This window comes from Patella vulgata, chromosome 5 (assembly GCF_932274485.2).
Source record: "Patella vulgata chromosome 5, xgPatVulg1.2, whole genome shotgun sequence".
NCBI classification, from domain to species: Eukaryota; Metazoa; Mollusca; class Gastropoda; family Patellidae; genus Patella; species Patella vulgata.
The window spans coordinates 30,358,080-30,384,571 of record NC_065883.2 but is presented as its reverse complement, the minus strand read 5'-3'; the positions used below and the strand labels follow the sequence as shown (position 1 = coordinate 30,384,571).

Genomic DNA, 26,492 nt, shown 5'->3' with positions numbered 1-26,492 from the left:
ACAGTTTTACCAGTAGAGCCATTACTAAAAGCGTTTTGAACAACATGAAGACGCAATATAAACCTCATTATTATTATTAGACAGCTGCCCAATTTCATAAAGAGTCTCGATAAATGATACGTATATATTTTGTCGAGCCATATGTTCGATTTTTAACCAAATGTAAAGTTTATCAGAATATGCCGTATAACGTGCATGTATCTGCTAATTGCTGAATGCACCAGCATACAACTGCAGTACCACAAATCTTAAAGGATAGTCAGAATGGTGAAACAAACCAAATAGAGGTTTGTCCTTCTGGGGCATTTATTATTATGGGTTTTATGTGTGTGTGTGGAGAGAGGGGGGGAGAAGGGGGGGGGGGGCGTCCAACGCCCGTTTTTTACGAGGCTAACATAATATGGCACCGTTTTATTTCAATAATTCGCCTGTGCCTAGGGGTCATTAGTAGGGTAAAGTAAACGAGACTTTAATACTCACAAATCTGTAAATTAAGTTGTGTCCCTTTAACAATGAAGTAAATATAACAACTTTTTATTGTTGGTTGCTCAACACATACTTAGTATTCGTGACGTACAGAACATATACTTTGTAATTTGGATTTCTTACCTCAACACTGAAGTTTAAAGCGACTGCGTACATTGGTCATTTTGATACCATCACAACGTTAGAAATGGTTTTGTCAGGGGAATAATCAAATCCCAACTTTCTTTGGGTCGTCTTATTCTCTTATACCACATGGAAGTCTAGACAAGTACTTGTTAGTCCTACCTTCAGTCCAGAATATTTCATATCTGTAGGCAAAATTGTGCCAGTTTTGTAACCTTTCAAGGTTGTGGTTTTCAGAAATTTTCATACCCATGCCTTTCTACAACGAAAGGTATGCGAAAGACGGGATCCATCTGAGAGAACTGAAAAAGTTTTAAATAATACTCGAGAATCGCATGAAATCTCCAAAACTCTGAGTTTGATTATAATGTTTCAATAACGGGGTTAATAATACACGAATTTCGAAAGTGTTCATCCTTAAGACACGTTAAACAATCTCAAGAAGTCACAATAAAAAACCTAAATAAGGGTAATGATCCTATCCGTAATTGCTGCAAGACTAAAATAAGGTTTGGATAGCTGATGATGGACTCCTAATATCGATAGAAAAAGAACCTCAGGAATTCTAGGGGCGGAGGATCTCAAAAGCTCTGACCTGTAGGATGATAATGTGAAGATTTTTCATTAAAAGGTTAAGAATTAAATGCGCTAATTTATGGGAAAATATAAACTTTGCGACATAAATGGCAGCGCGACCTCTTTGTTAAAATGGTAACAAATGCTGGCAAGATGAAGCATTTCCATATTTAAATCTTAACATTTCTTTTCTAATTCTATGTAATTTACATGTAGGCGTTGTACAAAAGTCAACAAACAACAAAATCATGTAGCAGATGCATCAAACTGTCACTCCACCTTCCATTTCTATGTTAACGGCCTCAATTTAAATGTTAACTGGGTTGTATCTTGAATGAATGATGACGTAATTAGAGGAAATGCGGGTTGTTCGTCATATCTTTATCATCCTTCCTTCCTATGAGAGAGTTCCGGTAGTTTGCGACACCATCAAGTTACACCTTTATTGGATATCAGTACCATAAATTTAATTTGATATAATGAATGATACTGAACGTACGACATTAACAACCATTCTTCATATTGAAGTGGAGGAGGGGGCGGAGGTCGGGTGGTCTACCGCGTGCACTTTAGATCACAAGATCTGCCATTGAGTTAAATGGCGTGGTTTTTTCCCAAGCAGGTACGTGACAAGGAGTATGATCACCTGTCTACCTCGTGCGTTTTTCCGGTTTCCTTCCACTGCTAAAGACCCTTACGCGTAAACTAATTATTGAATTAATTTGTACCAAGTCCTAATTTGTGCCGAGGGATTCGAAATCTTTAAATATCCCGTGAATTGGCCATGGGTTTATCACATAGATTTAAGAACCTGGTTTGCCGATTTCTGACTGAAGTATTAAAGGACAGTGCGCATTTGATGTGCATGGCTAGGTGTGGAAATGACAGTTTTATCATCCATTTTAGAATTATCTTCTAAGAAACAATAAGACCCCCGGTTGCCAGTTTCACGCATTCAGAGTTGCAATTTCTTCATTATTTAAGCCCCATTTCCCTCGTAGTCCGACAATAAAACAATGGAAGAAACAACTAAACAAAATATACTTGAAGCATTTATTTATATATTTTTTTGTGTGTTTTTCTTTTTGAATTTTTATTACAACAAATCGTATGAAAACGTGGTATCATAAAGCCCTAAACAAAAAAAGGTATTTTAAAAAAAAAACTTTGTTAATTGCGCAGCACCATTATGTCACGTGACCTGCACGCACCCGTCTCTCCACATATTACATCACCAAAACATGTGCACAATTTACAAATAGTAATACAGTAATACATGACATTCTTATATATAAAAATCAAAGCAAGAAAAGTCAGACAAAGACAGTTATGTTGAAATATATGTGATTTACAAAAGATCAGAAGTATATAAATTGCATAATGTATATTTGGAGAATTATTTTGTATTTATTTATGGCTTTCAGCGAGGCACATTATTCTGTCAAGAAAAAACTTTCAAGAACCAACAACTCTATCTTGTCATTTTGAGTAACTTATTGAAGTTAAAAACTATATTTGTAAACAGTATTTTGTATTTCATAAGCATTACTTTATACTAATGTCACAATATTATAACTACGTTAATTAAGTTCCATTTATTCTACATTCATTAAAACATCGGTTAAATATTAATGAAAAGAGAAGCAACACTTTTGGCAATGTTAAAGTAGGGTATAAAAAAAACCCCAACAAATCATTAGTTGTCGAAGTATATTCTAATTCCCGATTTGAACAACCAATTTGATCTGTATTAAAAGATCTATCATTCTTTTTTTTTATATTTTTACAATCCAAGATGCCTAGTTTGGCTTAGCTTTGTTTCTCTTTTCTAAAACAACAGTTCAACAACATGGATCTCCTTTACACTAACATTTAAACAACAAAATAAGACTTTAAAAAGTTTAGAAAATTTTATAAAAGTGTGAAATAATGGCGATTAGTATCTCAGCAGATATATAAAAAAGAGTAACATGTAAATGTGTATATAGAGTATGTAATTGCTTGGTTAATTAATTATTAAAATATGACTTTCTTTTCATTCTCGTAACTTCAACACTATCTAAATAGAATTTATGGAGAAATATAGAAAAAAAACACTTTCTTGCATTGTTTAATCATGTTTAAGGCAGGTTTAGGCTCGTCCATGTATTCTAATAGCACTTTTAACGTTTTCATACATAAATATTATAGCACTTTCAGTTCTATAGTGTTCATTTTATAGCACTCTTATCCTTTATAAATTATCTCTAGGGTAATTATATTACTATGTCAATAATTCACTTTCAAGAAATTTCAAGATACCGTAAGCGATTATATATTAACGCAACGGCAGTTTTTTATGCTTTGACTAACATCACGTCAGTGTTTTGGGGGAGTTCCCTCTCTTTTTAAATGCTCATAACATTTTATCACATCTTCTTAACACATCACATTCCCGGCCTTTTTCAAAATGGCGCCTCTTTCTCCTGACTCTGGCCAAGTCACTCATCTGGTTTCCTGAGGACACCTGGGGCCTTCAGGCTACTATTCCGCGCGTTCCGTCGTCTCATCTTCAGGGCCAATAAAAAGCTGGCAAAGAACTAAACCAATGGCAGAAATAATACAAAAAGAAGCTTTTTAGAAACAAAAAAATTCAACCTTCTGTCACACCATTTAAAAGTTCATATCATGGCCATCCTCATTTCGTGGCTGTTGTTTTCAGGCAATCAAAGGCGGCCATCTTCACAGGGAAATGAGAGTGGAAGTAGGAGAACCAACGGCATCGGTACTGCTGTCACTGGATGTGCGGTGTACCTGACTACCACAGGTAGGACTTGATCTTAAGGACAGACCATTGGCGTCCACCAATGAATCTAATCCGACGAAAGAGAACAAGCCACTAGAGGGCGTACTGATTGGAATTCCAGCTAATGTTGTCATGGTTCTCGATTCGCTTTTTGGGATGACCAGAGAACTTGGGCGACTGGAGGAGAGTGAAGATTGGCTGCTGCTACTGTCACATGACTGGACGGAGCATGGAGAGGAGCCTCGTTCCTGTTTAATGGATATCGGTGTGATGTGTTGGTATGTTGTTCTGGATTCTACTTTACACAATGGCTGATGGGCTTTCAAAATAAACTCTAACTGATCTTTTTGCTGTTGTAGTTTTTGGATATCGTCTTCAAGAGAGGATTTCTCACTTTCGAGTTTTTCTGTCTCCTAAAAATATAAAAATATAAGATTCTTTAAAACCAAAGCACCAAAGGGCAATACTGAGATTAAATGTTCGGAATATATTTTTAGGACTTCGAATTTTGTCTAATGGTTTGGATTGTTCCTACTTGGTTTTATTTTATTCAACATACTGTTCCCTTCATATAGATAGTTTCAGAAATTTAAATCGATTTGAAACAAATAAAATTAAGGCAAAAATCTAAATGGTCATGATAAGTCATAGAATGAGGAGGGGATTACAACACATATTATTGATATAAAGAGAGCAAAGGAACTAAACTCACCTTGACTAGAACATTTGTGTGGTCAACGCGCCTCTGTCGGCATTTCGCAGCGGCTAACTTATTTCTTTCTCTTCTCACTGCCCTTCTTTGTTCTTCCTCCGGATTTAACTAAAATAGAAATATAAATTAACAATTAAACAAAGTGAAATAAGAAAATACCAATTATAATTTTTAGGAAAAAAAACAACATAATTCCTTAAGGTAAAATAGGAAATTTAAAATATTTCATAATCGGATTACTAAGTTCAAGTAGCACTGATTTAGTGTAGTGTTTAGGTTTAAATTTGGCCTGTGCTCACTAATAAAGTTATGATTTTTACCAGCTTTTCCTGTTCGTCTACTCAACGGATAACACAATTTTAAAGGTCATTATCTTGAATTCACAAAATTTCTTGTGACGGGATGACAATGCATTATGAAATTATATTTTGCGTCGAGAGTGCTCTATAACTCAATTGCGCTTGGGGGTCTAATTGGGCTTTTAAGTCCTAGATTTCCTTCCTCATTTTGTCAATTGTTGCCTTATGGCCATTTTCCAGACTTTCATTATAAATTTATTTTTTCTCAATATTTTCAGAATAACAGTACAAAAAAAACAATAACTAGCTCACGAGATTGTCACGAGAGCACGTGGTATGTGTAGCAGCTGTGTGTTATATCAGCTGACAGAGTTTAATGACATGTTTTAGTAATTCTATCAATATGTTGGAAATGTAAAATTAGTGCTTATAAACGTCACAACAGATTCATGTGACAAATCTATTTATAGCACCTATTTGGAACCGACTACGATTTCATGTTCCCTTTTCTGTTCCGTTTTTTTATTATTATTTTGTTTTTACATATAGCTTAGCTTCCTAATTAAAAAAAACCCCACCGTATCCGTAATTATGTACTCATAATATCTATGTATATAATTTCAAGGAACTTCTAGAAACTCCAATTTTTAGTAAGCGGATAATGAAATGTTTCCCTACATAAACCCCTATCGCGTATCATTCAACATTTAAAAAATATTTATTAACAAAAACTAATCTTACCTTTTCCTCTCTAGGTCTTCGTCCTCCTTTTCTACCAGGTGTGTGGGTTGTGGTAGTAGGGTATGGGGCACTGGCCAAAACATCTCTGCTTCCTCTTGCTCTCTTTCCACCCGGCATCCAATCAGGGTCATCACTGTAGTCATATCTGTCTAGGGAATGACCGTTGGATGTAACGGGATCAACGACTGGAGGAACGAAACCACTCTGTGTCAAAGCGTTGGGGTCGTGTGTGGAGACTGGGGCCGCTTGAAGTTCAATAAATGTTTTTTCAATGTTGGCCAGTGTTGTTGGTGTCAAGGTTGGTGTGGTTGCTGTCGTTACACCGCTTAAAAACCCAGGCATTGGATACTGAAATAGAGAAAAAACAAAAAACTTATCAAATTGGTATAAGAATCAGTCACATTATCAAAACAAAGAGCAATCACCATGGGTCCAATAATTGCTTCACGATCAGTTCAAACTTCAATGAGTTTGGACTTTACATAATAGATCACTGTCGCATTTTGGCTACCACGAGATTTAAGTACCTTTTCACCAAAGGAAGACATGAAAAGTTGCACTTTGTACCAGGCTACCAGCCATATGTAGGTATCACCTAGAGTTAACCCTGATATCTAGCAATAGTACGTAGTACAGCAATAACTAGGATATTGACCGATTCTATACAAGTAAACACGTAAACAACTACGCAGCGTCAGTATGAAAACAAGGTGTACACCACAATATGTTTGTTTGTGTCAATGTTTTATCGATTAAATATTTTTTTATATATTTATTTGCTGATAAAATATATTGTTCAATCCCATTTATTTTATTGGGCACTCGCCATCTATAAAATTAGGTATAATAAATAATTAAAACTACCTTTTAACCAAAAGAAAGATAATTATATATGTTTAAACAATTTCAGAATCTGTATCATATCACATTTCGATTATAATAGATCGCATTAATTTCTCTATAGAAACTTGTTTTGACAAAAGAAAAAAAAAATATCCTTAGTAGAATTGAAATTTTCTAAGTATCTGAATTGGATACAAAAATTGATAATTTCGAAAATATTGTACTAATTCATATATTTTTCTTAATGTCAGTCTGATAAAATGAACAGCCGCGAGGTAATAAATAAATCAGCGACATGAAATATTTGACAATTCAGACTTACAGGGTGGTGGTAATAAGGATACGTCCATTGGTGATGTTGATAGTCCATAATACCTAGTAACTTAAATAACTCGAGAGTCCCGAAGTAAGTGAAGCGAATCTCTCAAAATCTCTTTATTATAGGCAAGAGAGCATCAAAGGAAACCGACACCCCCTCATCTGTCAATCAAAATTATTTTCGGGTGTGTTTGTCTCGATCATCAAGTCACATTATTATATAACAGCAAATTAAAGCTGAAGAAATGTCACTGGATAATTGGTACAAATCGGCTTCCTGAATATTTCCCAGGGTCTCAAAACCGGCGCGAGCAGTTAAAACTGTATAGTTTTAAATTTAATTGGTTAAACTATTAATTTCTTGAATAATCCAAACAATTTTCCCTGATATAAATTATTTGCAAATTGCAGACAAAGAGAAATTGAATCAAAACCTGAGTCATAATTTTTAATTTGACCATTGTATTTCAAAGAAGAGAACATTTGTATATAAATAGTGGTATATAACGGTGTATAAATATACTACAAAATGTATACTAGAAGACGGCGGGAAATAGAGCCAGAGCTAGTAGTGTGCATGAATTAATGAATGAATGTCTCAAGGCTTGAGCTTGGCTATAAGTAGGCTACCACCATATAGTACAGAACCACGTAAATCGTGGTGAGTGATCTAACGTTACGTGTATTCTTCTCTATTATACAATCTTCTACATTTCTTAAAATAATCACAATTTAATAATAATTTAACTAAATACTTACGCTAGGTGTTACTGGTTCTCCATTTGCCATAGACGATAAGATGTCGGCCACATATTTCGACTCGCTGAAGTTGGCTGGATCTCTTTGTGTTGTGTACATCCTGTTATTGTGTGAAGTTTGAATATCCGCAGGAAAATGTCCTCTTGTTGATAGTTTCTAGTGTGTCTTATCTATAAGCCGGTACCGACTGAGTTTTCCGTAGTTCAGGAGAGGATTCCTTGATGAGTCACAATTTACTTCTGAATGAGAGGGAATACCTCCATACAAGATATATAAGCAGTGAGTAATGGGTGACTCATACTTCTATTAATAGAAAAATGACATCATCTTTCGTCGTCGTTGGATCACGTGATGTGGTTACCCTACCATATTAGGAAATTTACCTATTGACGTCATTACATATACTTTGTTTTTATAGATATGGGTCAGTGATTTCTAGAATAAATAAAGAGGAGAAAAAAGATGGCAAGAAGGGTTTGTGCAGTCTCATAAATTATGGTTGCAGACAGCGATAATTTGGATTTAATGCAATGCGGGTAACACTCCTCGAGACCTGGACAAGAATAGAATATCGGCTGACCTAGCCGTGACCGACATCGATCGCAACTTAGTTGTCAAGACACGTCGAGTTCACTACACACACCATATCTTGACAACCAAGACTAGTTAGACCTTTGAACTGCGGTATTGATCAAGCCAGACGGCGAGATAAACTCGTCTATCGCGAATAACCAGGCCGACTTAACATCGAGCTCTCATAATATTGTTGTAGATCATTCACATTCTATGGTGAGTGTATGTATGGAATTCTACAACGACACATACTGCCCCCCCCACCTCCCCATATTCTACTACGACACATTTGCAAAGAGAAAGAAATGGGGTTTAACGTCCACTCAACAAAAGCTAGGTCATTTCAAGACTAACATGGTACAATTTTATTTCAATAATTGGGCTATGCATAGGGGTTCTTTACCAGTGGGAAGAAACCGGAGGACCCGGATAAACCCACTGGGTTGGACAGGAGACTATTCTCCCTGATACGTACTATGGCTTGGGATCGAAACCACGCCACTTGACTCGATGACATGCTTTCAGATCTAAAGCGCACGCGTTAGCACCCCCCCCCCCCGCCAAATTCACAAATAAACACGATGTGTAACATGCGCCTACTATTTTAGGATTGACATACCATATAATAAGTTATTTTTATTATAAAATTCTGAATAATTATATATATTTAGATGGAGGAAATAAAACAGTAGGTTAGAATCTTAAACCTATCAAAACGTGGTGTATATAAATATTATGTTTACAGTATACCCCGTGTTTTCTATTTATAAAGGCACGAACGACATTGAAATCATTATGTAAATAAAACAATAGAAGTCTACACCATTGTACTTTTGAAGTGCCGCCCTCTTTGCAGAATTAAAGGTTGTGACTTCTTTTTTTTTAAATTAGAAAAAAATACTTTAAAAGACCCGAAAACAGGAGAGGTTTCTTTTCTTAAATACTCGCTAAGTTAGCCTGTAGTGGACTGGAAATTTGTTGAGCAAATGTTTCCTGTGTGATTATCTTTTTAAGAGTTCACAAATATGAAGAGCCCTTATGAAATTTTTTATCCCTAAAAGGGTAATTTCAACTTATACTGCATTCTAAAGTTAAAGAGACACAGTTAACGTTCGAAATTCTAGTCAGATTTGGCCAGATAGCTATGAAAATTGTGACGCGTGTCATCATGGTACGACATGTCATTGGCAAGTTCATGTAGCGAACTTATTGTGTTCATTTTGACATTCTGGTGCGATTTTGGCACCCGTTCAGAGATATGTTCCTACATCTTTATACTCATGTGCTATTTACCTTAAAGCCCCAACATACAAGAACAAAGGTTAAATATAGCGGCGAAGAACATACACAATTAAAAGTACTTTTATTTAGAAAATCATTTTAAACCAGAAATTATTCAAATCGAAAAGGTCACCCTTTCAAGTGGTGCACGAAGCAGAAATGGACAAGAAATGTGTTAAGATCGCTCAGGGCTCTGTTTGGATATTGGATAACGTTTTGACAATTTTCGGCCCCATTATCCGTGTTAAAACATATACCTAGTTGTTTATTCGTGTTAATATAGTTTGGGCAACAAATAAAAACAATCCAATAAAATCACCACCAAACTGCTTTATTAACCGCGGTTTCTGTAGGTGGCATCTTGAGTGTCTGGAGTATCGAGACTACTATATTGGTATATCGTCTGTAGACGTGGCTTATTTTTAACTGGTAATGTTTATGTGTTATGCTATGGTCCACTGGTTAACCGTGTGAAACTGAATATTCTCGACTGACTTCAATACCTTACATAAGTATGATATATATAATAGACCGTATAAATATAGGTAGAAGGGATAACACCCGTTCCTGATATATTCTTGAATACTTGACATTCTCTTTATTACCCCTTTTAATGGTGAATATACGAGTAAAGAAAATGGCAATAGAGTTGTGGTCATGTTCTACTATATGATTTATTCAATGAAATGAAATGAAATGGGGTTAACGCCTTAGTTTTCTTCGCCGATATATTTTAAAGATAGTGTTAAGATACTTGGGTGGGGCATTCTTCCTGAGTGATTGAGTGCTGATGAAATTCCGGCAATATTGAGAGGGTGGGGCTGGGTGGGGCTATCACGATGCCTAAAAGTATACTAGACTCAATCAAGTTGTACACGGCAGAATGAAATAACTGGAGGGTGGTGTTTGAGAAGTTATTCTAAATTCGACGATTTATACAAGCGGGTGAGTCCAGCCAAGACTCATCACAATGTGGAACTCTGGTTATGTTTGAATTATGAACTTGATGTATTACTTTGATTGTATAATTGATAACTTACTTATATTGATTTTTGTTTATAATGACATTAAATGTCATTAAGTACATAGGTTATTAAGTTCTAGTATTGTTTTTTATTTTGTCTAGGTAGAGACATGTATAGATGAGTATACTAATATAAGGTTAGAGCAACATTAATATTTAGCGCCCCCCCCCCTCCAACCCCCAAAATTAATTGGACTTGGCCAGTTGTGAACATTTTGGGACGATAAGGTAAAGAGAAACAATGTATTGGTCGCTATAGTCTGAAAACTTCATTAGTCACAATCAGGGACAATAAAGGGGTCTTGATGGCCCGTTCCGGAATTTAATTCTCTCAATCCCATGGCAGTCGTGTGAACGAGGAGATTTCGAACTAAAATGAACCCGCCGTAGCCAGTACCGGTTCTTCGGGAGACAAAGCGTGACAGATATCCCACCCCTCCCCTTATTTTCTTTGAGTACAAGATCAAAAGTTCCACTGGATGACCGTGTCATTCTAATTTAAATTTTAAAATATCAAGGCCATTCTCACTGAGCCCTTATTCGGTCCACAATCAAAAGCCACATTTAGCCCCTGGCTTTTGCAATCGATAGGGACCCTTTTAAACCAAAAGGGCTCCGTGGATAATCTTGACTTGACTTCAACTCCGTCCGTAGACAAGTACATGTTAATAGTGCCAACAGTTCGTCAGGAAATATGAGATCTTTCATACATTAGTGACTGTTTGGGATTCGTACCTTGATAGAAGTTTGAAACTTATATTCTAACACAATTTTTTCAATATTTATATTTTTTAACTCGTGTAACTCGCCCAAAACATACCTCGGAATGCACCAAATGGAATCTATTTTTTTCAAAATCCAAGATAGGGCGACTGGAATTTGTGTATTTGATAAAGTTAGACGAACCCAGTGTCTACTAATGTTTAATATTCTTAATTATTTTAATAACTGAATACCTAAAATCGATTATATAGGTCAAAAGAAAGTTTTGAATCAGGTTGATCCGAAGAGCTATTTCAATTAGCGGTGGTGCAAGTTCTATACAATAAAATGTAGGTTTCGAAACAACCTGTGCTAATTTTGAGTGGCTGCGCTGACAGCCCCCCCCCCCACCCACCCCGCTTAAATATGAATTTTGTTCCGACGGGCGTGCCACACAAGAAGGGAAGCAAAATTATCATACAAGCCAGGCTTTATCTGGCATCATAATGCTATTAACAACGACGAAAGCATTCGAAAGACCAAACTGGTGCTACCAATTTTGGGCTTTGTAGTTTGTATATATGTGTTCTGCGAGTATTATATCAACTTTATTCTCTAAATATTTCTTCAAAAAAAAGAGGGTAAATGGAGCTTACTCAATTAAACCCTTGCATTGATGAGTCGATATTTTCTTTTAACCCGTGCAAGTATCTAGAATTCAGTAACTTCAGTGAATTTCTCGCATTAATAATATGGTTCCCGATATTGATATGAAAATAGACCTAACAGAGTATAACCTCTATTCACAAGGATTAAAGCTGCTAAAAATATCGTTTCAAATGCACAAGAACTAAATAGAATTGAAGACAAGCTAGATTATTGTGGCCACACTCAACCTTGTCTCGAGATGTACGTAAAACTAGTATGAATCATTATGAATTCTTATGAATGAATTTATCTGAATTTATATAATTAAATATTTAGCCTATAATAGTTTACGGACGGATAGATGTCAACGGTTTCGTAAATTATAAGTTTTCCTACTTCATACGTAAACTGGAAGTGAGAAATTAAACAGTCTTCGCGTGTCAACAAAGATTTCCCTGCAGGTTTTCCGGTTTCCGTTGTGTGTTTGACAATTACTAAGATAAACTCTTTCCAATATATCATTTCTTGTATCTTAGATAAATTTAAATGTAGATTGCAGCTCAGTGAGAGTTTTGTAATGGCGGTCTCCCCTACCCGACGCCTTGGAGCAAAATGAAATTGATAGTGTAGATGTATCACATTCTAACCGTAACCTTTATTGTGGAAATATACATCAAAAGGATAGAAATTTGAATTACTCATCCTCCTTTTAAAGCCTTTTATTTTTCTCCTTGGTTTCTTAAAATGTTTTAACAATCTCAAGTAAATATTTTCATCATAAATGACTAAATAACGTTCGCAAAATATCTGATCCAGAGAGACAAATTATATGAGAGTTTAGGAAGGAAATCTGATAACCTGAGAAAACCTCACCTCTTGTCGCATATGCGCATGGCATCAAACCCATACCTTTCAACTATAATGGGATCCGAGACAAACAGATGATTATTTCCACGTGTAATGTTACGTGTGCAATGCACAAGGGCAAAGACTTTTGTTCAAGTTTATTTAAAGATACATTAGTTAAGAGTTTAATAAAGAGTTTGTCATTCTTTCTATAATAATTCAAAAATAGATGATGAAAAAAGAAAATGTTGAAAATTTCATTTAAATTACTTCATTCTCAGCCAAGTTATCATTGTTTGTAGTTTTGACACTGGTATAATCGAGAATTAGCCTCGCTTTCCCTTTTTTAAATTAGATTTTTAAATGGCGAACAAATGAAATGAAATGAAATGAAATGGAGTTTAACGTCCTACTGTTCTGCTCCTAACCTGGGCTAATGAAGACGGGCATACGCCATACAGTGTGCTATGAGGGAAATTTTGCCCGGACAGCGGCACTACGGCCTACTCTTATATCGAATTCCAACTGTCAAGGGATCTTTTACGTGCACGCCAATGTGTACACGGGACCTCGGTTTTTCGTCCCATCCGAACGACTAGACAGCTTTCCTTGTCAGCCCCTCCGTCCTGCATCACTGACAAGGGAGAACCACGCCGGAAAATCTGGATAAACTTTCTAGGCCAATGCAGGGATCGAACACCCGACCTCCAGGCTAGCGAGCTAGCGTCTCACCCTCTTAGCTAAATGGCGAACCGTATTAAATCTAGTTAAAATCTCGAGTATACGATGCCATCGAGAGTCGATTATGGTCTTGTTTTGTTAATAAATGTCTAATTAATAGTTTATATAACATTTCAGGCCTAAATAAAGACCTGCAATAGGCAGATTTAGCTTGTATGTTTATTAGTAGACTGAAAGTACGTATAGGGAATGACAATTCTGTCCCAACAACTCCCCATTTTTTTACACTCTGGTGAACAGTGACGAAAACCTGAGCAGAAAAAAAACACCCCATTTAATATCTAATCAATATGATTTCATTTCTTGATTTAAGAAATAAGTCGTTGCATTTCTTTCTTTTATTTTCTCAAAATTTGTGATTTTCCAAATTATTGATATTTAGGGCGGGGCTACTTGGAGATTCCGTAATAATAGAGTAATTAGGTTGATTTAATATGTTATGATCCATTATGATGCAATCGATCGTACCATACACGCCTACGCCCTAAATATTTACTGCAGGTATATTACTAAGCTGTTGTAAACACTCCCTCGTAAAAAGAAATCAATATACTTATTGATTGCTTATGTCACTAAATAAGTATTTTAAAACAATATAAGACTAGTAGATTTAATACGTAAATAAAATGTGAGCATTGGAATTTTTTTTTTGTGTGTATTATTCACGCTAAGTATTACATAAATAAAATGGTATATAATTATTTGTATCGTTGTAAATATGTAACAATAATCGATAAATATTGATTAGTGATATCATTATTTCTCATTCCTCTGATACCTCATTTTTAGTAAGTACCGATAATAAAAATATATTTATCACACATTCTTCATGTATGATACATTTTGTATTGATGAGCAATACAAAATATTGATGCACATTTGCCCTCAAACTAGTAAAAACGAAACCATACCTATAATGACACATTTAAAACTCACTGGGTTGTTTTAATATAGTAATCCCCCGAAAAGTAAACACTGGTTCCTAGGTACAGTATTAAAATTGTACAGTTTGTACTGGAGTGTTCAAAGGCGGTTTACTAGTCCACGGGTTCGGTATTCCGCCGCTATTAAAAAAAATACATGCACTATAAATATGGGTATCAACAGAAATGAAATGGAGTTTAACGTCCCACTGTTCTGCTCCTAACCTGGGCTAATGAAGACGGGCATACGCCATACAGTGTGCTAAGAGGGAAATTTTGCCCGGACAGCGGCACTACGGCCTACTCTTTATATCGAATTCCAACTGCCAAGGGATCTTTTACGTGCACGCCAATGTGTACACGGGACCTCGGTTTTTCGTCCCATCCGAACGACTAGACAGCTTTCCTTGTCAGCCCCTCCGTCCTGCATCACTGACAAGGGAGAGCCACGCCGGAAAATCTGGATGAACTTTTTCGGCCAATGCAGGGATCGAACACCCGACCTCCAGGCTAGCGAGCTAGCGTCTTACCCACTTAGCCACGTGATCCCCGGGGTATCAACAGACGCAGAGGGTTGTCTGTGATATCAACCGAGGTGGAAGCGGAAGCAAACGGGAAGCCCGTCAAGAAGAAGAAGACATAGAAGCATCTACTGAATGTTTTATGCTTTTGTAACGGTCAAACGGTCAAGAGTCGGTATAACCACCCGAATAACTATAAAATTAACGGGCGTTCTTTAACTTGGGATGATGTGGACATCAATGACGCATAGAAGCATAGTTTACATGCTGAAACCATATTAAGCCAGATCAATGGTTGGGTTAGTGAGGCGTCAGCATCGGACTAACAACACGTTAACAGATGACCAGTTCAACTACTAAAATTATTGAGAAATTCTCTTTGTCAACCCCCCCCCCCCCCACGTCATTTATATGAAATTAATATCGGAGAAAATGTTAGCATCTGTGAACTGTTAGTAACTTTATATAGTCTGAGTTGCGATATGTTTTAAATCTTAATATGCCCAGTTCCAGAATGATCCTAGACTATGTTTCAGTCATGTGAATTTTATCGGGCCCTATGAGAAATGTAATCACATACATGATCAGCTGATAATATTCTATGTACTGGACTATTTTGTAGATCGATATTCTGATAAATAGTGTATATTTAATCTCCTTTAATCGGACATCATCACCGATCGATACATCATAGGTGACATGATATAGCAAGAATTTTACAATTTAACTTGTCATATGCCATACAATTTCTTTTAATAGAAAATGAAGCATGTACATTCAAAAATTTATTCAAACATTTTATGTGGTTATTTTATTTGTAGAAATATGGAAGAAAGGTGATAAATTTTCACGATGTCTACAAAGTATACAATATTGACCCAGGAACGTAAGACGCGATGATATTTTAGAAACACTGACTGTAAAACACTGCTTTCTAGAATATATTCTGATATTTCTAGGACAAATTTAGCATGTGTCAATCGTGCCAATTCATCAAAAACGAAGTACACTCAAGACTTAAACGACCTACAAACTACCATACTCCTAGCAGTGTTTCGTTTGATTAGAGCTAATCCCACTACTCACTGCTGTAAAGAAAGCAAATTCTTGTTCTAAATTATGACTGGTCAATAGTCCGATTAACAACCAATAGCTAACTGCGTAACAATACCAAAAAGAGCTCCAAATTGGACCAAATATGTAAACAATATTGTTTTGAGACGAACAACACTTTCACCGTTTTTAATACCTTAAATCACTGTCCAAAGTTTTAGGGAAGGCCCCTGATTAAAAGGAGGGCTGTCATGTTGCTGTATTTGGGATAGATTTGATTGAGCGGGAAGAATAGACACACTCCTTCAAAAGCGCAGGTATCAGAAGCTAATCCAGCAATGGCCAGAGAGGGATTTTTCGGGCCATTGCTTCAGGAATATGACAAACTACCTGGCTCTACCCCTATATTGACCCAAAAGAACGGATCTCCGCTTAAACTAAAATAAATTTGTCATCGCCGTCACGATTTGCATTGCAAATGATTCATGTAGTATATTCTGTTTAAGTGAATGTCCCTTTTTTACTTTATTGAAATGATTCGAAACTTTTGTTCCTGATATTAATTGTCCACTTTTAGTAATTCAAAGAACACACTTCCTCGACACTTTTGGCAGTGAAATACATGTTGATAACACTCATGAATCGACCAGCTTACACATATATACCGGGAAGTCTCAAATTTTCAGGGTAAATGCTAAGTTTTAAAGTTATTTTCCTTTAAATAGTAAAACTTCAGATAAGCATCAAGTCGTCAATTTATATTAAAAGAAATGAAACTGATACATTTCGTTCGGTTGTCCGGGTCAATTTTTCATATGAAATGGGTTGTATAGCTGATGTCCGGTGCTCTCTTGTAGCATTTTCAGGGTCACCCCAACCCATAAAACCTATGACCGCGAACCCACATGTATGACTGGGCATAACTCTGCACTGTTTTGTCATAAAATAACAAATTTGATCATTCTTCAATATATACCCAATGGTGTTAACTGGTCCCTTACACCATTTTCATATGTACCCCTGTCCCACAACCTGCGACCGAAAACCCAAATAATAATTTACGAAAAGCTTAACTCTGCACTGCTTCATCATAATAATTAATGTTTTTGTGGTCAGTGTTTCATTTGAAGATGCGCTGAGGCATGTTAACTGGTCCCTTGTACCATTTTCGGGGTACTTATCACAAACAGTCATAACCTGCTGTCTTGGACGATGCGTTAAGCAAGACAAGCAAATATATGTGTAAGAAATCATTTACCAATTTGCTCTTAATGGAATGAAGTTTGCTGTCATCTTAATGACTTCTAAAACACACGGCAGCTACTGAAGCGGTAGAGATGCATTCCACGACATTGATTGGGAAGGACACAGATCTTCTGATACTGCTGCTGCATAATGCAAACATCGCTGCAAAAAGACATATTTTCGTTCCGATAAACAGAGCGCCAAATATGTGTATGATATAGTTTGTTTTCCGGTTCGCAAAATTTGGTAGACCTAAATAATGCATAAAAACGTTTTCTTGCAATTTTTGGGTGGTAAAATCATAAATTGACTACGTGTAGTTTAAATTTACCTGTAGGACAATCTGTATAATGTAATTTTCCTTCAAAATGTTGGTACGGTGGCGCGTTTTGTAGGTCAAGGGGAGCAAGCCTTGCATGTGCATTGATTATAGAATCGTAGTAGTTTCTGTCAACTATATACGACCCATGTACATATCATATTAAAGTGAATTTTTTGAATATTGTGTACCCGAAACGGTTAGTACACGAGTGATTGCCGTCATTCATTGATTTGTAATAACGGACACACCATAAAAGGTATAGTAAGTTCTTTGACTTCAAATTTATGGTAGAATGTGTGTTTATTTATTTATTTCGGCGGTTAAAAGGCCAATGTGGGCCACAAGTTACATGTGATATTTATACACCTCAAAATTAAAGGTGTATGGGTCTAGCCTTACTGTGTTAATCCAGCCTACTCCCCAGATTTCTAAAATCACCATTGGGTTTTCAGGAGCTTCACTTTATTTTATGACATCATCGACTTCATGGCACTGTTTCTTCAGTTGGTTGGGAATAAGGACACACACGACAGAGGGGCAACTTTGCAACAACAATATAAGCAAATCTTACCTTTTCGACATTCGTTTCAAAATATTTAACAGCCGTTTAACTATACCGATTATCCATTCTGCACAGCCCAGAAAAAGTATGCCTTAATAACTAAGCCCCCTTACGTCTGTAAAAATGAACAATAAATCTTTTGATTTAATGTTCTCATATCAAAAGAAATATAATATGTATACATTCAGATAAAAATATGTTGTGTGGGTAGAAAAAATGAAATAATCGATAATCTTGTTTTATCTTTAATTTAAATTATAGGAATGTCTACTTCAAGGTGCAGTGTACATAATATAGATATCATCTGGTTACGTTACGAGAAAACACAATATAAAAGGAAAGAGAGAGACTGAGACAGAGGGAGAGAGAGGGAAATGGGGTTTAACGTCCACTCGACCCAAACTATGTCATTTCGGGACTAACATATGGTTCAATTTTATTTCAATAATTCGCTTGTGCGTAGGGGTCTTTAGCAGAGAGAGGAAACGAGAAGACCCAGGGAAAACCTACTCCTTGTCACGTATAACCAGGGAATCGAAACCACGCCAGTTGACTCAATGACAGACCCTGCGATCCAACGCGCACGCGCTAACTATTCGCCCCCCCCCCCCCCAAACAAAATAGAACAGGAAACCAAAGCAAAGTACACAAAATCCACAAAGGACATAATTATAACAAACAACGATAAAGATAAAAGGCAAGAGTTAAAAAGAAACGTTTTATGAAGCTTGTCTTTGAATTTAAAAAAAATTTAAATTACTAGGCTTTGTGGTTGTTCTATTTTTGAGTTTAAAAACTTCATTCTCTGAAAATCAAACTAAGCATAATTTTCCTGGTTTGATATAATTTATTCTTTATTATTATTGATAATAATGTCCCTGAGTTCGTTTTAGATAAGTCAGGGGTTTTTTTTGTCTGGATTTTATGATATTAAGACTTGTAACATTAAAGTGACATGACCACAGATTCTTACGTTTAAAGACTTTTGTTTTCTGTTAAAATTGTATGCATGTTCTTGTAGTATTTGTATAGTTCCTCACCCGTAACTGAATATTCTGTCCCTGGGTCCCTTCAAGGATACTAGCTGTTGTAGTATGGTCTTCGAGACAGAAAGGCAATTGACATACTGTAGTTGACATCTGCGAGGCTGCCGAGGAAAGTGTGGCTAGTCGTTTGGATGGAACGAAAAACCGGGGTTTACCCGTAAATTTATTAACTGACAATTAGAAATCGAAGACAAATAGACAGAAACACCCACTGATCTGGCAAAATTCTCATACGTCACACTGCACAATTAACCATAGAGATATAGCTTACCACATTCCTGTCTCAAAATAACCGAAGTATTGTCTGGACGAGGCATTAAACCACCCTCCGTTCCATTCAGAAGCGTAGGGTTCTTATCCTATACATTTTGGTGAATATTGTGATCATTGACGGCCAGGTAAGTGCTAGAAATATGCGGTCCTATATTTTGTCAGATTTTCTCCGGGGCATCAATTATATACTGCACTGGAGATTAATTACTGACCGTTCCAGTATGCACCTCTACGATTGATTTGTGAAGGTTCGGATAACTGACAAAGAAACCCAGGGCTTGTCTGTCTGATTCGCCACGGCCTCCAATCCTCAACATAGCTGTAAAACTAGCAAGAAATGGAAGCTGGATTATAGAATAAATAATTTGGGGGCTAAATACAAACGTACAACAGATTGCTCGTACTATCATGTGTTGAGGCAGCTGCGGTGGCTGAGTGATTAGGACCTTGGTTCGCTAACTGGTGTTGGCCGAGAAAGTTCATCGCGCCACAAGTGCTAGCATAAGTAACACTTAGATACTAGTATACTTTTGGTGATGAAAGGAAAGAGAATCAACAGAAGTTCACTTTAATGTGAATAATACACAACAAAATTTTCCCACCCAGAATAATTAGCCGTGGCCATCCAATGAAATAAAAATGTTCAATCAGTTAATTATAAATGGTTCAGGCAAATGGGCGAATGAGATTATAGCCAATAACAAAATTGCTGAACCCCAACACAGTTTAATAAACTGGTAAAATTCAAATAACTTTTTATGTTATTTTGGGAATTTGTTTAATTTTTGACCAAACAGAGAACACTTGAGAGTTAAAGCCCGGATTCATCTGTAGCGAAACCGGAAGTTGATTCCTGTATTATCTTTGTATTTCGGCAGTTGAATAAAACAGTTTTGTAAAAATAATATGGACAAAATAAGATTTTAATGACATAAACGGAATTAATTAATGCGATGGGTTGATTCTGAGTTCTTTCAACACGAAAAGAAACTTAGATATTTTTCATGTTCGATGTCTAGCCTCTAGTTTCAAATAAGATATCAGTTTGTTGATTTTAACTTTGAAAATCAATTATATAATTTAAATAAGAGGTTAACAAAGTGTGTTAATCATGTTATCAACAGGTTGTTTATAATAATGTGTTATGATTACTTCCTCTGTGTATTCACAGATATGACCTTTAAGATTTAATAAATCAAATTTAACTTGTTTCGTTTTCCTCTGCCCTATTTACACATAATGTTATCGTCATGGAAATTTTCCAGCTTTAAATTCTCCAAAAATCCAACAGTCCTCTTTTCAACATCAAAGTTCATTTTCCTCCCCAGGACGTAATAATAAAGGGAGTAGAAGCTTTGATAAGAATTTGAATATCTCGTTCTGTTCAGGTCTTTTCACCTTTCTTCTTTGTCTGCAATGGTACACATCTAAACCAATTCAAGAAAACTTGTATCATTATAAAATGACATAATTGGTGTCGTTAAAAAGATCATTTAAGAATGAAGGGCGTGTTAGTTTCTCTGTTACGTTACGGGTACAAATTGATACGTGGAAGAATGTATGCATTCCATTGAATTTGATATTCTAATGTACATAATATATGCCAGTTCATGATCAACATTTTCTTGAAGCAGTTTAAAGTTTTTTTTAAAACCATTTGGAGTCGCACAAAGTCGAAGTCAGTTTATGATAAACACTTTCTTGAACCAGTTTAAACCATTTGGAGTCACACAAAGATGAACAAGGTACACCCACCCCACCATTATATAAGTTTTGGTTAAAGGGCTGGCAATTTGCGCTATAATAGTTTAAAAACAGTTAACGAATAGGAATTTATTGAAAATTTCATTCAAATTACTTCATTATGAGCGAAGTGATTAATGTGTGAAGAATAGCATAGTCTCGATTATCTATTTTTAAATTAAATTAATAAATATAAATATTTCAATCCGGACAAAATCACAACCATGCGATGATCTAGATTATTAGCTTATCATGTGAATAAATGTCTAATGAATAATTTATATTTGAAGCCAAAAGAAAGGTCTACAATAGGCAGATTTATCTATTACATGATGCATATTTAAGCAAAACTTCTTTTAAGGGGTTTTTCAAACTCTACTGTCTGTATTATTTTGTACCCGGCAATTTTTTTTATACCACGTCACGGCCGTGCTTTGAAATTGTCAATGAAGTTTAAACTGTGTCAAAAAGTTTTTAATTGAATATTCCCAAAATAACTCCATTTCAAAGGCAATATTAGATTTCATTTCAGAACGCCGCTTTCGTTTCTTTTTAAACATAACAATTGAAGTTACATGAGCTTTATTTAAATCGCAGTCATTAAATATTCCTGCTTAAAGATGCGTTATGCAATTCTCTAGACCATCGGATGCTTTTGATTTTCAACGGATTTAAACACGATTGGTAACAACGGTAGCAATGACAATCAAGACTCCTCCATTTCCCAAACAACCCTAACTTCGCTCTAAAAGTAATTTGACTGAAATATATTCCCTTTTCATTATCTATTTATTATCTATTATAGCGAGAATTATCAACTCTATCGAAATCTTACATAATACATCTTTAAAGACAGCAATTAGAACTGTCTTTTAAAATCTAAACAGAATCTGGACTTGTTCCCGGTTGAATTTACAAGCAGAAAAATAATTACAGTAAATAATTGAGAAAACGCCCTCTGCATATTGGGTATATGGCTGATATGGCTGATTATTATTATAAGCGTATACACGTATTTGTCAAAATACGAACTAGGTCATTGTATTCCGCAAATTTTCATTGATGTAAAACGTCTTGGACATTTAAATTTATAATAAACTTCCATTTACTGATTCATATTATTTTTTTTACCATATTAATGAATTCAATTTAACTGAATCATTTCATTATATATTTTAGTCAATTAATCTCAGGCTATATTTCAGCTGGAACTAAATTTATTGATAATCCATATTTCAGCCTCAATTTATATTTTAGTAAAATCCAGGAGAATATTCTTTTTCTCTTCATAGGTTCAATTCTCCTGATTTTTATAGACTAAAACTAACTGTTGACCCGGTTTACTGGATGATTCATGTATTAACCCCCAAACTGTGCCTATAATTATAACAATGGAGTCATTATAACGGAAAAATAATATTATGTTAATGTAGATTGAGTCATCATTTAATTACTACATGTTTAATAACACGAGAATACTAGTATAAATTATTATATACGTCATTGCTACAATATATCCATTCACAAACCCCTCCCGTTTAAATCTTTCGATTTAATTACAACGTGTTTAATAACACGGGTATATATATATAAAAAATCAACATTTTGATAATATATATATGGTTTGTCCCGTTTAAATATTTCGAAGAAAAATAGGCGGTACTCTCACGCGCGGGTAGCCCCCCGACCCCCATTCCCCCACCACATCACATTACAGCACACGTAACGATAGAAATAAATATTTTCGTCTCAAAATGACGAAAGTGTTACATTGAAGAAATGTTACATTGACTACGAGTCGATGTAAGTAGGAATGATTTTTGTCACAAATCTGGCTTCTATCATTACTATAAGCGTCGTTAAGTGCAATATTCTCGAGTAAATGCCTATAGTTTGTCTATTGATGACATCATTACTTTACATAAACCTTATGTTGATTGCCAACTAATTTGATAATTAGGATTAAAAACGGCATATCTGAGAAATTTAGAAGTTTGTACGATTCAATATGTTTTTAAATGACCATACATGTAATATAGTATTATTAACTCACTGCACAGAGTGGACGTGGTTTACACGCCATTCCATTTCATTCGATCTTTTGAAAAAAATCCTTAAACATGCATTATGCAAGAGCAAAATCTGCCTATTACAAGTCTTTCTGTAGGCCTGAAATGTTATCTAAATTATCAATTAGGCATTAATTAACTTATTCAGACTATAATAAACTCTCGATGTCAAAGCTAGCCTTCGATGTTGACTGGATTAGATCTTTAACAGTTTTATGTTAACGGCCGTTGATAATTAAATCAGAAAAAAGTGGATAATCGAGACTATGCTGTTTATATTAATGATTTTAGTAATGATGACCGAGACTATGCAAAAATTTCACCCGCTTCTTTCTCGGCTCATAGTGGATCAATTTGACTGAAATTTTCAGCAAATTACCTTTACACTATCTAGTTTTTAACTATTATAGCGAGAACTGCCATCCCTTTATCTTATCTCCCATAATGTATCTTTAAATAAAAAAGGATACATAAATCTGCAGGTCAGCTCTTGCAAACGTCCCCTACAAAATAATAGTGTTGCCCACTCGACATGGTGAAATACAAATGGATGTACAATATAAACAAGAAAAATGAACCACAAATTGTGTCATACATTGTTGATGACATCATAATATGACATTTCATCATCAAAGGAGTAGACGATATACATTCTGTTCCTCGAAATTTTCTTTCTTTGTTTACCAATCTTACCAATCTCTATAAAACAAAATGAAATGAAAGCCACTTTAATCAAATTGAGTACATTGTTGACGAAACTATCCATTTCAATTTCTGAGAATGTGACGACTAACATATAATACCGGATATTTTCCGTTCGTTTAAGATAAAATCGGGGTTAACAATAACAGACCACTAGAATTAATTGATTTATTTAACCTATCGTTATAGTTCACGGTTTTAAATACATACATACAATACACTGGTTAAACTTAAAGTATCTTCTCCAAGTATATTGTATTGTGACTTTGAATTTCAAGAGAGAAATGAAATGAAATAGGGTTTAACGTCCTACTGTTCTGTTCCGACTGCTGAGCTTATGAAGACGGGCATACGCCATACAGTGTGCAAAGGGGGAAATTTTTCCCACAGCGGCACTACGGCCTACTCTTATATCGAATTCCAACAGCCAAGGGATCTTTTACGTGCACGCCAATGTATACACGGGACCTCGATTTTTCGTCCCATCCGAACGACTAGACGAGAGAGAGTTTAACGTCCACTCGACACAAACTATGTCATTTCAGGACTTACATACGGTTCAAATTTATTTTAAAAATTCGCTTGCGCGTAAGGACTTTAGCTGTGGGACGGAACTGGAGAAAACCCACGAACATGAGGTTGGATAGGCGACCCTATACTCATTGCCACCATGGGCGTGGATTTAGGGGGGACGACGGCCTATTTCACTTGTGCACGAATTGTTCCTCATTATGTCATCTGAAGTGAGGCAGATGTTCCCTTCTGTCGAAGCTCTTCTCATCTCATACTGCTGTAGTTCCTGCTCAGCCGAGCAATCCTTCAGCACTCAGCGCCGCATCAAAACTTGGCTGCGTTACTCCATGACGCAAAACCGACTGAACCACCTGAGGGCGTGTGCGGTGCGTAATGATCCCCTTCATGTCGCCAAGATATTCAAAGAGAACAGTCCTGATCGTAGAACGATTCACTTAACTTCATATATTTATGCAGCTTTGATGTAGGTGGTCAATTTTTCCATATTGTCATCATATTACCCCTAGTTACAGCCTTCATCGAAATAACACTGGTACAGTAAACTGTTCGTAATTATTTATTTTGTTTGGTAATGAAATGTTCCAGGTTCCAGGGTTCGTCCGTTCACCCCAAAATTTATATTATGATAAATCCACGCCCTTGATTGCCACGTACAAGTGGAGAATCGAAACCACGCCACTTGACTCAATGACAGACCTTGTGATCCAACGCGCACGCATTAACCATTTGGCCACCCAACCTACCGAAATTCCATAGAATTCCTCCATATGACCAGTTAGATAATAACACCAACACCAAATCAAATTACCCAACATTCTGACTCTCAGATCTTTTACAAGAATTTCGATTCCTATTGCAATCACTCCACAAAGAATTTAATTTTCGATGAGTGATCCTTCAATGAGTAACCTAACACTAACGCAGTTTTTGAAAGAAAGGGTTAGAAATTCTGCAATAGGTTTGCAAAAGTCTTTGTAGTACAGTTATTTTTAATATGGTGCGTCTTAATTATTAGTCTAACAATGCCTATTATGATACACTGTGAAATAGAACATTTATACCTGTTTCAAGTTCACGCTGCTTCCGATATTTCTAGACAATGGAATAATATTTACAAATTTTTATGTGCACCATTTTATCTATTAGATCGCTATAAAGAGTTTTAAGTTACAACAGGGGTATTTTTACATAAAATAAAAACCAAAAAGTTTGTTAGCACATTGTCAACCAATCATTATATTTTCATTGTGGGCCAAAGCCTGTCGTTTTTGGAAAATAAAAATTCGAGCAATCCTTAAACTGTATCTACATGTATTAGAAACGATTTTCAGCAATACCATGGTCTAAAAGCGTAATATTTTAAAACACATATATTATTATGTAAGGTTACCCATAAATAATGTGTTAACGTGAGATTTAATTCTATAAAATTGTTGCAATCTGAAAATCATTTAATTTATCTAAATGTGTTGAACAATAGCGTTCTATACTTCATAATTGGTATAAAAGAAGTGTATGTTTACTGCTTTATACACATAACTGTTCGATAAAGTTGGATATTTTTGTTGTTCGGAGTTGTTTCCGTTGGAGTAACAAACGGTCACGTAGCCATGGTGCATAACAAGGGCGTGGATTTGTCATAACTTTTTTTTTGGGGGGGGGGGCGGATGAACCCTGGAACCTTTCATTACCAAACCAAAATAATAATTACGAACTGTTTACCAGTGTTATTTCGATGAAAGCTGCAACTATGGGTAATATGATGACGATATGGTAAAATTGACTACCTACAATTAAGGAGGAAGATATCGTGAAGATGAATTACCGTGGCGAGACCCAAGGCAGGGGTTAGATAGCCTTCAGAATGGGACATTCATGTGGATATAAACCTCAAAATCTGTCATGGCGATCAAAATCATGGGGGGGGGGGGGTACAGAGACCTATTCGACCCCCTTCCGATTCTAAGGGGGGATCTGTCCCCCCATCCCCCCTAAATCCACGCCCATGGTGCATAACTATTTTCTTATACCCTTATAAGGAC

The 26,492-nt window shown here is 35.8% G+C and overlaps 2 protein-coding genes across 4 annotated transcripts in view; one reads left to right on the top strand and one right to left on the bottom strand.

Moving 5' to 3' along the window:
* Positions 1 to 8,992, top strand: part of LOC126822288 (uncharacterized) — a 45,508-nt gene extending 36,516 nt beyond the window's left edge. The window contains exon 3 of the transcript XR_008788128.1: positions 8,061 to 8,992. The gene's annotated coding sequence lies outside the window, so the exon portion shown is untranslated. The remainder of the gene's footprint in view (positions 1 to 8,060) is intronic.
* On the bottom strand, positions 2,225 to 7,897 carry LOC126821524 (fos-related antigen 1). 3 transcript variants are annotated; one of them, XM_056100894.1, is made up of 4 exons: positions 7,643 to 7,897; positions 5,723 to 6,070; positions 4,683 to 4,790; positions 2,225 to 4,383 (listed from the first exon to the last, which is right to left on the bottom strand). In XM_056100894.1, the coding sequence occupies exons 1-4, from the start codon at positions 7,739 to 7,741 to the stop codon at positions 3,907 to 3,909; spliced, it is 1,032 nt and encodes a 343-aa protein (XP_055956869.1). In that variant the 5' UTR covers positions 7,742 to 7,897; the 3' UTR covers positions 2,225 to 3,906. The 3 variants fall into 3 exon arrangements, with proteins under 3 accessions (XP_055956869.1, XP_055956870.1, XP_055956871.1); XM_056100895.1 differs by lacking the exon at positions 7,643 to 7,897 and adding an exon at positions 6,888 to 7,045; XM_056100896.1 differs by lacking the exon at positions 7,643 to 7,897 and adding an exon at positions 6,250 to 6,406.
* Positions 8,993 to 26,492: the final 17,500 nt, after the last annotated feature.